The 15,093-nt window shown below is 44.9% G+C and overlaps 1 protein-coding gene across 1 annotated transcript in view; it reads right to left on the bottom strand.

Moving 5' to 3' along the window:
- Positions 1–2,253: 2,253 nt before the first annotated feature.
- Positions 2,254–15,093, bottom strand: part of LOC143300999 (cleavage and polyadenylation specificity factor subunit 3-like) — a 29,401-nt gene continuing 16,561 nt past the window's right edge. The window contains exons 11-17 of the mRNA XM_076614976.1: positions 13,834–13,980; positions 12,841–12,993; positions 9,708–9,816; positions 6,729–6,922; positions 5,901–5,988; positions 4,594–4,757; positions 2,254–3,678 (exon numbers count right to left, since the gene is read on the bottom strand). Coding sequence (XP_076471091.1) covers positions 3,577–3,678; positions 4,594–4,757; positions 5,901–5,988; positions 6,729–6,922; positions 9,708–9,816; positions 12,841–12,993; positions 13,834–13,980 — 957 coding nt within the window. The 3' untranslated portion in view covers positions 2,254–3,576. The remainder of the gene's footprint in view (positions 3,679–4,593; positions 4,758–5,900; positions 5,989–6,728; positions 6,923–9,707; positions 9,817–12,840; positions 12,994–13,833; positions 13,981–15,093) is intronic.

Raw genomic sequence — 15,093 nt, 5'->3', positions numbered from 1 at the left:
TTTTGTGATGGGGTTGGGACCCCAGCATGTTTCTGCTGCTGCCTCCCGAGCCCTCTTGTCATGACAGTTCTCCTTGCCCTATACTGATACTAATCCCCCTCCGTGTTTCTGTTGCACAGTCCATTACAAGTGATGGGGGAAGATACTGTGGGTGAAGAGAGAGTGGGGAGAGGGGTGGTTTTTTTGGGGGGTGGGGGATATAGTACCTACCCCCCACACAATGTCCTCCCTATTCTCCAAGAACTACTTGGTGTCCTTTGCCTCTTACCCTGTCCTACCCCCAACGCCTCTATCCTTGCCCCCCCCACCTTCCCCACTTTCAACTGTGTCCTGACCATCCCTGTCCTCTACAACTGCCCTCACACCTCACCCCCTCCCTGTAGAGAGAGATACAGAGAAGAAGAAGAAGAAGATGGTTTATTCACATTAGGCCTCAGTGAAGGGGAATGTGAACAATATCTAACGAGCTATAATCATGAACATGCATGCATGGGGGTTAGGGGGTGCATGGGAGGGGTAGTACCTCTAGAGGCGGGGTTTGTCACGCTCTTCAGGGAGTGGTTCGTCCTCTATTGGTCCCCACCGGCACCCAGCTCTCACCTTGTCCCCATGATCCCAGCACAGCCCACCTCCAGCCTATAACGTTTGGGCCATCACTTCCCCCTAACCCCTGCCTCCCCACATACACCCCCCCTTCCTCCCTCCCCACATACACCCCCTCGCTCCCCTCCCCACACCCCCTTCTTCCTCCCCACACACACCCCTCTTCCTTCCCACATACACTTCCTCCTCCCCCCCCACATACACCCCTCCCCTCCCTCCCCACACACACCTCCCCTCCCTCACACCCCCCCTCCCTCCCCATACACACCTCCCCTCCCTCACACCTCCCCTCCCTCCCCACACACCCCCCCCCTCCCTCCCCATACACCCCTCCCCTCCCTCCCCACACACACCCCCCCTCCCTCCCCACATACACCCCCCTCCCTCCCCATACACCCCTCCCCCTTCCTCCCCACATACACCCCTTCCCACATACACCCCCCTTCCTCCCCCCTTTCTCCCTCCCCACATACACTCCCCCCTTTCTCCCTCCCCACGTACACTCCCCCCTTTCTCCCTCCCCACATACACCCCCCTTCCTCCCCACATACACTCCCCCCTTTCTCCCTCCCCACATACACCCCCCTTCCTCCCCTCGTACACTCCCCCCTTCCTCCCCACATACACCCCTCCCTTTCCACATACACCCCCCCCTTCCTCCAACACTCCCTCCTGTACCTGCAGGATTCACTCCTGAACCATCTCCTCCCCCTCCCTCCACCTGCCTGTACAAGGTTTCCATATCACCAGAGGCTTGGAACAGGGGTCGGTTAGTCTGAAAGAGTTAGTGGGGCAGGGGAGGATGGGTTATACAGGTGGTGGTGGTAGTGGCTGCTGGTGCAAGGGTTTTCACATTTACAGCCATTTCTGTGGGTACAGGGGTCGTTGTGATGGGGGTGGGATGGATAGGAGAGGGGGTGGGCGGGTTAGTTACTTTCTCCCCTTGTGTCCCAGAGGAGAAGTGGAACGACCAGTTTGGTGCTGGCTGCTGCAGAGCAAGTCTTGGTGTCATAACCCCAAAGCTCACTACACGTGTACATAGACTGGTTGCATTGATGGGACGTGTTAAAAATCCATTTTCTTGTAAAAAATGTTTTTTTTCTTGTTTTTTTTCAGCATTGTTAGAATTACTGTTAAATATTTTTCCCTTCTGTATGAATGTTACTGTTGCATTGTTAGAAACTGTCAAGAAATGTTCCTTGTACTATGAAGATGTGGCATTGGCATTGTTAGATTTTTTTTTCTAATTTTTCTGAATGAATAATGGTTGCGTTGTTAACATAATTTCCAGGACTTGTTTTCCTCCTCTGATATGATTTTTTTTGTGATCTATGCTTCTTGCTTGAGGAAATTTGGTGTGAGATTGGACAGAGAGACAGAGGTGTGCGGTGTGGTGTGGTGAGAATGGAAGGAGTGTATGTCTGTGATGTTTGGCAGAACTGACTTGCCGCTGTACTCGAGTCATCCACCGTACAGTCAGCAAGCCACAGTGCTATGGAAATAAACAATGTGGACCTACTGCCCGTCTTGTCAGATGTGTGCAGAATGAACGGGTTGAGTGTGGTTCATGGGATTCTTGATCACTGCTGTATGATAAAACCCTAGACACCATTTTACCACCACACAGAACACAGACAAGACATCTAGCAACCAAATTTTTTTTTAATTCCATGACATGTCATGAAATACAACATCTGGTTTCAGCTTCAAGGCTGCTGATGTCCTTGCACAACTTACCATCAACAATGTTGAAGTGTAATCACCAGTTTTCATACTCACACAACACACTACACCACTCAGTCAACCACATGTCTGCTTTCTGAAGCACCCTGATAAACATGGTCACAATTGCTGCAATGATACAACCACAGCCATCTCACATCCAATAGAATCATGTTGGCTCACTGGCCAGCCAATCAGAACAGGACGATCTTCACAGCATGTATCAGGGTGAGTGCAACAACCAGATGGTCAGAGCACTAAATTTCCAATCCTAGGCTCCTGGGTTTCAATCCCGGCTGGGTCTGGTGGTTAAGGGTGGAGATATTTCTGATCTCCCAGATCAACATGTGTGCAGACCTGCTAGTGGCTGACCCTCTCTTTGTGCATTGCATACACACATGCAGGACAACAGAGACGCAGGTTAAAGATCCTGTTTCACAGTTCAGTGTGGTATGGAAACACATACATACCAAGCATACACATCCCTGAAACAGGAGTACAGCTGCCTAAATGGAAGGGTAAAAACGGTCATACAGTTAACAGCCCACTCGCAGATATGAGTAAACGTGAGAGTTGCAGCCCATACTAAAAAAAAAAAGAAAAGAAAAGGGAAACACACGCAAAGAAACCAGCATATATAAACACGTCTCAATCACTCATTCAGATTTCCACAAGCCAGAACACAAGTACCACATTCACTCCAACCACACACACGCACGTTCCTGCTGCTGTCATCACCCCCCACCCCCACCCCGTCAGCTCTCACTTCAAGGCGTCAACCCACAAGCTTGTCCGATCACACGTTGGTCTGAGTACAACACAAATGAACCCTGAAAAACAGGAGAAAAAGAAAATAAAAAAAAAACCCGCAAAAATAAAAAAATAAAAAAAGAGACTGATTTATCAAAGAGAAATCTAAAACACAGCTTGATATTCTAACACTTCAGTGCAGCATTTTTCTTGTGAGCATAGTGGGTTAACACTAGCTCAGCAGGAAATACTACGCTCAGAACGAAGAACTCATAAGGTCTTATCACTCACACTTCAGTGCAGCATTTTTCTTGTGAGCATAGTGGGTTAACACTGTACCTCAGCAGGAGTGCTATGCTCAGAACGAAGAACTCATAAGGTCTGATCACTTGCTTGTCAGATCTGATCACTGTGTCGGAGAGCTGGAACAGCAGGGCTGGGCTGGGGTGACAGGGAGGGAGGGAGGGGGGGGGGGTGGAAGAAGGGGAGGGAAGGCCGTCATCATTTAGCAGGCGACGTTTTGATTGGCGTGACTGCCTGGTGAAGCTTTTGCACAACAGAGTGCAGTAAGTGTTGCAGACTTTCATCAGCGCACTCCACCTCCTGAAATGATGACAGTGGGAATTTATTCAGCGTCTGGTCTCTAAACTGGGCTCTAGGGGATTTACAAAAACTGGTAAAACACACATGAGCACGCATGCATGCATGCACAAACACACACACCCACACAAAGCTCTTAACAGTTGCCTTGTTTCACCTTGAACATCTCACCACATTTTGGAACATAGCTGCTGCTTGTTATTATATTTTCAATAAAGAATAAATACTACATGGTGACGAATTCACCTGAAACATCTGCACATTACACTTATGAAATAAGTTTAAGTCAGACAGTAACATATTTTTACAACAGTAAAATACTTAAAAATTTTTTTTTTTAAATCAGAGTTGCTCAATCTTTAACATGGATTCAGCCGATTCAGCATCCCAGCAAACTTGTACTCACTAAGCACAAGATACACACACACACACACCCTCAAACATACACTCACACCCAACACGCACACTCTAAATTATACACACTCACCCCCCACCTCACATACACACACACATACCCTCCAACACACACACACACACACATCCTCAAACAACCACACACGCACTTCAACATACACACTCAAATACACACACCCTCCAACACATTCACACACACACACCCTCCAACACATTCACAAACACACTCACACACACCCTCCAACATATACACACACACATATACACCCTAAAACATACACACTCACACCCTCAATAATACCCTGACACACACATCTTCCAACTCATTCACACACACCCTCCAACACACACTCCAACACACACACATCCCCTCAAATATACTCCCCCCCCAACACACACACATCCCCTCAAATATACTCCCCCCCCAACACCCCCCCCCCCAACATAAAAAAACACCAAGACAGACATAGAGACGGACAGACAGACAGACAGACATGGACGGACCAGGGTCTCCAGGTTAATGACAGCCTGTTTCTGGTCGATGGTGACGGAGAGGCGGTCCCTCTGGAACAGGCGGTCGGTGCACTGCGACCCAAACATCTCCTGCAGCGTCTCCAGCAGGCACTCCTGGAAGTGCGCCCGGTCCACGCTCAGCACTGACGGTATACCTGCACCCACACCACACACTGTCACAGGTACACCTGTATCAACAACACGCAGTCACAGGTACACCTGTACCACATGGTCACAGTACACCTGTACCAACACCACACAAGTGGAGTGATGGCCTAGAGGTAACGCGTCCGCTTAGAAAGCGAGAGAATCTGAGCGCGCTGGTTTGAATCACAGCTCAGCCACCAATATTTTCTCCCCCTCCACTAGACCTTGAGTGGTGGTCTGGACGCTAGTCATTTGGATGAGACAATAAACCGAGGTCCCGTGTGCAGCATGCACTTCGCGCACATAAAAGAACCCATGGCAACAAAAGGGTTGTTTCTGTAGAAAAATCCACTTGATAGGAAAAAACAACAACTGCATGCAGGAAAAAAATATTAAAAAATGGGTGACGCTGTAGTATAGCCATGTGCTCTCCCTGGGGAGAGCAACCCAAATTTCACACAGAGAAATCTGTTGTGATAAAAAGAAATACAAATACAAATACACTGTCAAAGTACACCTGCACTCACACCACACACTGTCACAGATACACCTGCACCCACAACACAGTCACAGGTATACCTGTGCCAACACCACAGCCCGTCAGAGGTAAATCAAGCATCCACACCACACACTGTCACAGGTATACCTGCACCCACACCACTCAGTCACAGGTGCACCTGTATCCAAACTGTCACAACTATTGTCACAAGTATACCCGCACCATAAACATATGCACAGACTGCTGTCAGGCAGGCGCCTACAGACACAATCATATCTTAATTAACACACAGACCGACACAAACAAAACACATGGAACAACACCACCACAGATTTTCACTCTCCCTCTCTCTCACACATCCATACACACACACACATACACACACTGACATTACCTAGATAAATTCATAACAGACTGATATTAACAGCAACAACACGCAGATGCTCAGACACACACAAACACACAAACTCAGACAAACACACACACACAAAAAGAGAAAGATACACACACACACACACACACAAAGATGCACACTCACACATACACACAGAACTGGACACACATTCACACACTCAGATAATCACACACACAGTGACTGACTCACACATACAAACTCAGATACAGACACACACACACATACTGCTTAACATACTTTTTTGAGGCATGGGGTCGCGCTCGGCTCTAAGAATGACGGTGATGACAGAATCTGCGTACATATCTGTTACAGGGTTGGACACCCACTGCAAACACAACACACAACAGTGTTATTTTAACACACCAGTGTTTAAAACCCCCCAGACATGATTGTAACATGAGCTAACACAATAGCATGATCTAGCATTGTCCATCAGCAGTAAAATCAATGACACACCGGATTGTGAATGAATGTGTGTGTGTGTTTTTTTTTGTTTTTTTTTCTGTTTTGTTTTTCTGGGGGGCTTTTTTTTGTGTTTTTATTTTTGGCCAATGAATGGAGGCAACATGATGCACAGAATTATGAAGAAGAAAAAAAAAGTCTAGTGTCAGCAAGTCAAGTGAAGTCAAGTCTAGTTGTCCAGCAAGTCAAGTGAAGTCAAATCTAGTTGTCCAGCAAGTCAAGTGAAGTCAAGTCAAAGCCAGAGGTCACCAACTGAAGTGTGGAAGTCCAGCAAGTCAACCAAGTCCAGTCCGGAGGTCACCAAGTCCAGTCCGGAGGTCACCAAGTCCAGCACTGAGGTCACTAAGTCCAGTCCTGAGGTCACCAAGTCCAGTCCTGAGGTCACCAAGTCCAGTCTGGAGGTCACCAAATCCAGTCCTGAGGTCATCAAGTCCAGTCTGGAGGTCACAAAGTCAAGTCCAGAGGTCACAAAGTCAAATCCAGTCCAGAGGTCAGAAAGTCAAGTCCAGAGGTCACAAAGTCAAATCCAGTCTAGAGGTCACAAAGTCAAGTCCAGTGGTCACCAAGTGAAGTCGCCTTGCCCATCGCCCCCAGTGGCCTCACCTCGACCATCACCATGCTGGAGAAGACGGTGATGAGGATGGAGTTGAAGACGGAGAGGACGACGTTGCCGCTGACGGTGCTCTGGGCCACGTCCCCTGCCAGCTGGCCCAGGTAGAACTGCAGCAGTGACACGCTGCCCGTGTAGGCAATGCTCAGCCGCTGAGTCACCGTGCTCATCGCCAGGTCTGTGTAGCCTGGAAAAACAACAGGTCTTCATGCTGTGAGGCACATCCTATCCAATATGAAAGGATTTCTAATTTCATGGCACAACTGGCACATCCTCCTGATCTGAAAGAAAGAAAACTTTTTACCTAAAATTACGTTTCATTTAACAAACTGTGACCCACTGGTGCGAAGGTCTGGATTCCTGTCCTGTCCAGAGAAATCTAAAATGGCTGCGGCCAATAGCCTCCCTTGGTAAGTTACCTCCCTTGTGTTGACAGACACAGCGACCTCTTTTTCGGCAACCATCTTGGTTTTCCTGACCTGTCCTACATTAGCAGCTAAGTTTTTTCTTCTTCTTTCTTTCTCCTTTTCTGTCCTTTCACTGACTCCTTGTCATTGCATGTAACCATGTTGTCATTGCATGTAACCATGTTGTCACTGCATGTAACCATGTTGTCACTGCATGTAACCATGTTTTCAAACAGGATACAAAAATGCATCAATCGTTCGGGCGATCAGGCCAAAAGTGAGTCCAGATCGAACTTGACTGGCGCACACAGTCCCCAAAAATTTCAACAACACATAAAGCGCAGCTATCATACTGGAAACGAATGACAAGCGCCTGAAGGCAGCTCTCAGTCGGCTCTACCTAGCTATGCAGCCTGTTGTGCAAGTGACTGTGTGGAGCGCTTTGAGCTTGGTCTCTGACCCAGGATAGGCACTACGTAAGTATTAATGATAACAACTGAAAGAAGCACATTAACTCTCTCCGGACGATGGAATGTGTGAGCATTCCTACATAAAATGTATTTGGATTCAGACGACGGATGGAATAGCATTTTCCAAAAATGAAAAAATCCATCACACTCTGTACACGTGACTTTGTGATTAGCCAAGCAGAGTGTGCTATTCTGGGTCACTCCACGACCTAATGGTATGACTGGCCAGCCTGTCATATGTAGCCTGTCTCACACACACGTTGACAACATTTTAGTGTTGCCGAAGTACTTGAAATGCTACAAACTGAAGGGTCAGACACTGAAGAGGTGGATGATGAAGAAGAAGAAAGTGAATTAAGTGCAGAAAGTGAGCATGGGTATAGTGATTCGGGGTAAGAAAAAAAAGGCATTATTTTTTACATAATGGCAAAACTAAAAATAAGATGAGAAATTTGATTTTCTTTTATATGTAATAGCATAACACGTAATAAACCAGTTCTGGAAGTTTCATTTTCTTACTCTGTATTTTGTATTTTTTGTAATTTTTTTCCAAACTCTTACAAATGGGCCATCTGTGGGGAAAAAAGAGAGAAAACTTGCCATCCCAAGTGAGTTAACGTCTGCACACTGACAGAAAAATCCCAAGGGAACTTCTTAATCCTGTGTGAAGGGAAGTAACTCCTCACCATACTCACACATACCAAACAAATAAAAAAAATCAAATGAAATAAGGCATTATTTATTTTGTTGTAGAAGACAGTTCATGATATGCAGAAAACATCATAGTTTACATAGAAATAAATTTGGAATACTTTAATTGTTTAGAATGATGAACATTCAAAAAAAAACTCCAACATGTTCTGGAAAAAGTCTCAAGCTGTGTGTGCATCAAAGATTTTTAACTCACTCAGTACGGCCAGTCCGCTCTTCTCCTCTACACAGACCCCTCGGATGTCCAGTGGGTGTCTGAATGACCCAACCTTTAGCTTCCGTCGTCAGAACTGTGGTATTCTTTGTCAACATTCACCTCTTCAGTATAAGAGCGTTCCGCTTGCAATATTTTGATGATAGTAATTGGGATGAAACGCTGTTAACGTCGTCTCTTTCGCCGTTCGTATGGAGAGAGTTAAAGCTGATTCCCACTGAGTGATCTGTTGTGAGTGTGTTCGTTTTTTCATCCTCGAAATACTCAGATATAAATGAAGATACCCCATGATAACAGTTGCCTATGACTAAAAGCATGTCTAATAAATCATTATCAGCCTTTTTTTTGTCTAAAAACATCAACTTAAAAAATTGAGGCTCAGAAACTTCTCAACCGATCCGCTTGCTTCTAACTTCAAAATGGCGTCAACGGAAGGAAGTAACAAATGTACTTCCGTTCTCGGTGCGTTACAGGACTGAAAAAAGTGAAAGTAAAGGTAAAGGAACACTTTTAAGTAGGCCGTACCGGTCAGTTCAAGGATTAAATCGGGGCACTTCTGGCAGGCCATATTGGGCGATTCAGGGGGCAGATGGTTAAGTCTAGCACTGCTGGATCAATTGCTGTCGATGCCAAGGCCATGTCTGCACCTTCCGCCAAGGTCTATCTCAAAGTCCTGACATCATCATCAAAACTGTGTTCACATGTTGTGTCACCTGTTCACTTGTCTGTTGATTTCGGCATTCCTGGCTTTGCCCTGTCCCCTGCTATTCTGTCTGTGTGAAAGTGAGACTTGTTTTATGAGCAGTTTGAATTCTGACAGATTCCTGACATCACTTTGACAGACTTTTAACTACACACTAGGCACACCGTATCGTAAGGAGCACGGGTCTAAGCTGAGGAAAAAGTATCGCCTTACTGTCTGAAAGAAATGGTGTGTAACGGTTAGACTTGTGTAACCTGCAAACACTTGTGGGCAAGTACGTCAAAGTTACATCGACATAACCTTAACCTTCAAGCACATGTGGTAAAGTATATCATTATCATGGTTAGCTGAACAACAGCTGCTAATACAATGCTCCATGACTGTCCTGACAAGGAAAGAAAAAACCAGAAAGGGGAGGGACAGACAGAGGGACAGACAGAGGGACAGACAGACAGACGGTGACTGACTGTGCAGGTCTCGTGGCGACATGAGGTGGAAGTTGAAGTTGCGTTTGACCAGGATGCCGGACACACTGTGACCTTGCTCTGGGCTCTGTGAAGCCAGCTCTCCCACCACCTGTCATCGTCACACATCGCTATCATCGTCATCACAAATCGTCATCATTGACACACACACCATCATCACTATCACACATAGTCATCATCATCACCACACATTATTTATTGTCGTCACACATTGTCATTATATTCATCACACATCATCATCATTCTCACACACTGTCAGACATTGTCATAATCATCACACATCGTCATCATTGTCACACACTGTCACACATTGTCATAATCATCACACACTGTCACACATTGTCATAATCATCACACATCATCATCGTCACACTGTCACACATTGTCATAATCATCACACATTGTCATCATTGTCACACACCGTCACACATTGTCATAATCATCACACACTGTCATCATTGTCACACATTGTCATAATCATCACACACTGTCATCATTGTCACACATTGTCATAATCATCACACATTGTCATCATTGTCACACACTGTCACACATTGTCATAATCATCACACACTGTCATCATTGTCACACATTGTCATAATCATCACACACCATCATCACTGTCACATTGTCACACATTGTCATAATAATTATCACACACTGTCATCATCATGACACATTGCCACACATTATCATCATCATGACACATTGCCATCATCGTCACACACACTGTCACACATTGTCAAACAATGTCACAAATCATCACACACTGTCCATAACAATGTTGTTGACACACACATCATTATCACAGTCATCATCACACACTGTCACTGTCATTATCATTGTCACACACACTGTCATCATCACCATCATCACAATGTTGTCACCATCATCATCATCACACACACCATCACTTGTCATCACACACTATTATCATCATCATCGTCATCACACACATCATGACTGTTATCATACGCTGTTATCATCACATACAATAACACATTACCACTGTCATCATACATTGTTATCATCATCATCTTCATCAGTGTCACTGTCATCACACAACATCATCATACACTGTTATCATCACCATACACATCATCACTGTTATCACACACTGTTACGATAATATCATGCACAACTCCACTGTCATATGCTATTATTGCCATCATCGTCATCCATGTCACTATCATCACATGCTGTCGTTATCATCATCATCATCATCACCACACACACTGTTACTGTCATCATCATCGTCACACACATCATCACTCTCATCACACACTGTCATTGTCATAATCATCATCACACACATCATCACTGTCTGCACACTCTGTCATCAACATCACACACATTGTCACTGTCATCATCATTGTCACACACATCATCACTGTCATCACACACTGTCATTGTCATAATCATCATCACACACATCATCACTGTCATCACACACTGTCATTGTCATAATCATCATCACACACAACATCACTGTCATCACACACTGTCACTGTCTGCACACACCGTCACACACATCATCACTGTCTGCACACTCTGTCATCAACACACACACATCGTCACTTTCATCATCATCATCACACACATAATCACTGTCTGCACACTCTGTCATCAACATCACACACATCGTCACTGTCATCATCACTGTCATCACACACTGTCATTGTCATCATCACACATCGTTACTGTCTGCAAACTCTGTCATCAACATCACACACATAGTCACTGTCATCACACACTGTTGTTATCATCATCATCATCATACACATCGTCACTCTCATCACACAGTCATTGTCATCATCATCGTCACATACATTGTCACTGTCGTAACGCACTATCATCATCATCACCATTATCACACACATCGTTACTCTCTGCACGCTCTGTCATCATCACCACACACATTGTCACAATCATCAAACACTGTCATTATTGTCATCATCATCATTGTCACACACATCGTCACTGTCATCACACACTGTCAGTATCATCACCATTACCACAAACATTGTCACTGTCTGCACACACTGTCATCATCATCACACACATCATCACTGTCATCACCATTACCACACACATCATCACTGTCTGTACACACTGTCATCATCATGCACATCATCAGTGTCATCATCATCATCACACACATCATCACTGTCTGTACACACTGTCATCATCATCACACACATCATTACTGTCTGTACACACTGTCATCATCATCACACACATCATCACTGTCATCATCATCATCACACACATCATCACTGTCTGTACACACTGTCATCATCATGCACATCATCAGTGTCATCATCATCACACACATCATCACTGTCTGTACACACTGTCATCATCATCACACACATCATCACTGTCTGTACACACTGTCATCATCATCACACACATCATTACTGTCTGTACACACTGTCATCATCATGCACATCATCAGTGTCATCATCATCATCACACACATCATCACTGTCTGTACACACTGTCATCATCATCACACACATCATTACTGTCTGTACACACTGTCATCATCATCACCCACATCATCACTGTCTGTACACACTGTCATCATCATCACACACATCATTACTGTCTGTACACACTGTCATCATCATCACACACATCATTACTGTCTGTACACACTGTCATCATCATCACCCACATCATCACTGTCTGTACACACTGTCATCATCATCACACACATCATCACTGTCTGTACACACTGTCATCATCATCACACACATCATTACTGTCTGTACACACTGTCATCATCATCACACACATCATTACTGTCTGTACACACTGTCATCATCATCACCCACATCATCACTGTCTGTACACACTGTCATCATCATCACACACATCATTACTGTCTGTACACACTGTCATCATCAGTGTCATCATCATCACACGCATCATCACTGTCATCATCATCATCACACACATCATCACTGTCTGTACACACTGTCATCATCATGCACATCATCAGTGTCATCATCATCACACCATCATACACACTGTCACTGTCTGCACAGTCTCCTGTGGGTGGGTGTGTGACCACACAGCCGTCACATTTCATCAGACGAGTGACCCTGACCTTGGCCATCTTTTCTCCCCGGAAGTGGAGCTCCACAGCGCTGGTGTTGCGTGGGTTGTGCACCTCCATCTTGTAGTCAGGGTCATCCTCATACTCCCGGATCAGGGCAGCTTTCAGGCGAGCCATTTCGTTGGCTTCTCCGTGAACCAGGATCTGTCATGGCGGAGAGGCCAGTCATCATTAAGACCATGTCGGACATTGGTTAAGGTGATAACCTGAACTTCTATGTGTGACTTCACTGTGATAACCAGAACTTCTATGTATAACATAATGATAAAAACCAGAACTTCTATATATAACATGACGGTAAAAACAGGAACTTCTATATATAACATAATGGTAAAAACCAGAACTTCTATATATAACATTATGGTAATAACTAGAACTTCTATATAAAACATAACAATAATAACCAGAGCTTCTATGTATAACATGACAGTAATAACCAGAGTTTCTATGTATGACAGTACTGCAGTAACCAGAACTTCTATGCATAACATTACTGTAAAAAGTTGACACTTGTAAACGAATCCAGGAAAGCACAAAGAGTTTCAAACAGATTAAATTCAGAAGGTTATCCAGCCATGATAGGCTTCTTCGTCTAATTCTGCCTTGTGGCCGAGACGAAACTGGGTCAGATGGCATTGTTGACATGCACTGTTCACGTGAACCAGTCACCTTGAAAATAAATCTCCTGCTTGCAAGTACAGCAACACACGCTGCATTTACTGGTAGCAGTGGAGAGCGGAAAGGTCAGTTAAGATATTCTTAGCTTGTAACGTCATTACTGAAATTAGGTGCCACTCCAAAAAACCCAAACTAAGGCCCCCAAGCAGGGCCCCTTGTCTTAAATGGTTGTACACAGTAGGGACCCGATCGGGGCCTTTCGTCGGGAGTGTGTTATGGGAGGAAAGCGCTCAACAAGTATCCATTATTATCACTGTCATTGTTAGACCAGGACCAGAGAAGAGGCAGCCGTCACAGCAGACATACCACATGTGGAGGTTTCAGAGCGCGCAGGAACTCGCTGGTCTGCTGATAGTCAGCGTGAGCAGAGAAGGAGATGTAGTCCACAGAGCACTTGAGGGGCAGCCTCTGGCCTGTCAGCGTCTGTACCTCGCTCGGCTCCGACAGGATGTGCTGGGGACACACACACACACACACACACATACACAGGTCACAACGCTGCTAACGTGGTGAGGGTGTTATTTCATATTTTTCTTTTTTGCACATGAGCGCAAAGTGTGGTATTTATTCATATATTCATATATGTATTTATCTATTTATTAATCATTTTTGTTGCTTATAGCTCAGCCAGTGACACAGGGCCATACAATCAGGACTGAAAAACTGCCCATAAAAATCCCATAGAACTTCAAAACAAAACAAAATCTGGAAAAGAAAATTAGGCATGTCATATATAAGCATATATAATGGATCCTTAAACAGCACCTATCTTTAGTCAGAGACCAACTCTACGCGCTTTACACACACAGTCATTTACACAACAGGTTGCATGCCTGGGTACAGCCAACTGAGAGCTGCCTTTGGGCGCTCGTCATTTGTTTTCTGTGTCTTCCAACAGGTGTCAGTCACACACACACACACACACACACACAGAGACTTGTAACCTTTTATGTGTACGGCCGTTTGTTTATTTTTCACCTCACCATATAAACAGCCTGACTCCATTTTCAGGAGTGTACATGTTGGGAATGTTCTTGTTTCCACAACACACCGAACACTGACATGGATTACAAGATCTTTAATGTGCGTATTTCATCTTCTGCACACGTGTGTATACACATAAATGGGATTCCGGCAGGCCTACACACATGTTGACCTAGGAGATCTGAAAAGTCCCCCCCCCCACCCCCCCTTAACCCACCAGGTGTGCCGAAACTGGGGATCAATTTCAGGAAACTAGGACATGAACCAAGGACATACCTCTGAAGCTGACCATTCCATACATTTTCCCCCATAGGATTGAAACAACAACAAAAAAACCCTTGCCAAAATACAAACATAATTACATCCACTCATGTATATCAGAGATGATTTTTACTAAAACACAAAAGAACCACTTCCCCCCTCCCTCCCTCCGCACTGTCTTTGGCCACAGTTCCATGCTTGCAGTAGCCAGGGTCCACTTAAGTATTAAAAAACAACAACAAACAAACAAACAAAAAAACCCCCCAAAAAAACAACAACATCAAAACGCCAACACAGAAATCCACATAACATGGAAGTGCC

Source organism: Babylonia areolata, chromosome 27 (assembly GCF_041734735.1).
Source record: "Babylonia areolata isolate BAREFJ2019XMU chromosome 27, ASM4173473v1, whole genome shotgun sequence".
In the NCBI taxonomy this organism is placed as follows: Eukaryota; Metazoa; Mollusca; class Gastropoda; order Neogastropoda; family Buccinidae; genus Babylonia; species Babylonia areolata.
Note: the sequence above shows the minus strand (reverse complement) of the source record. Positions and strands in the feature narration are given on the sequence as shown.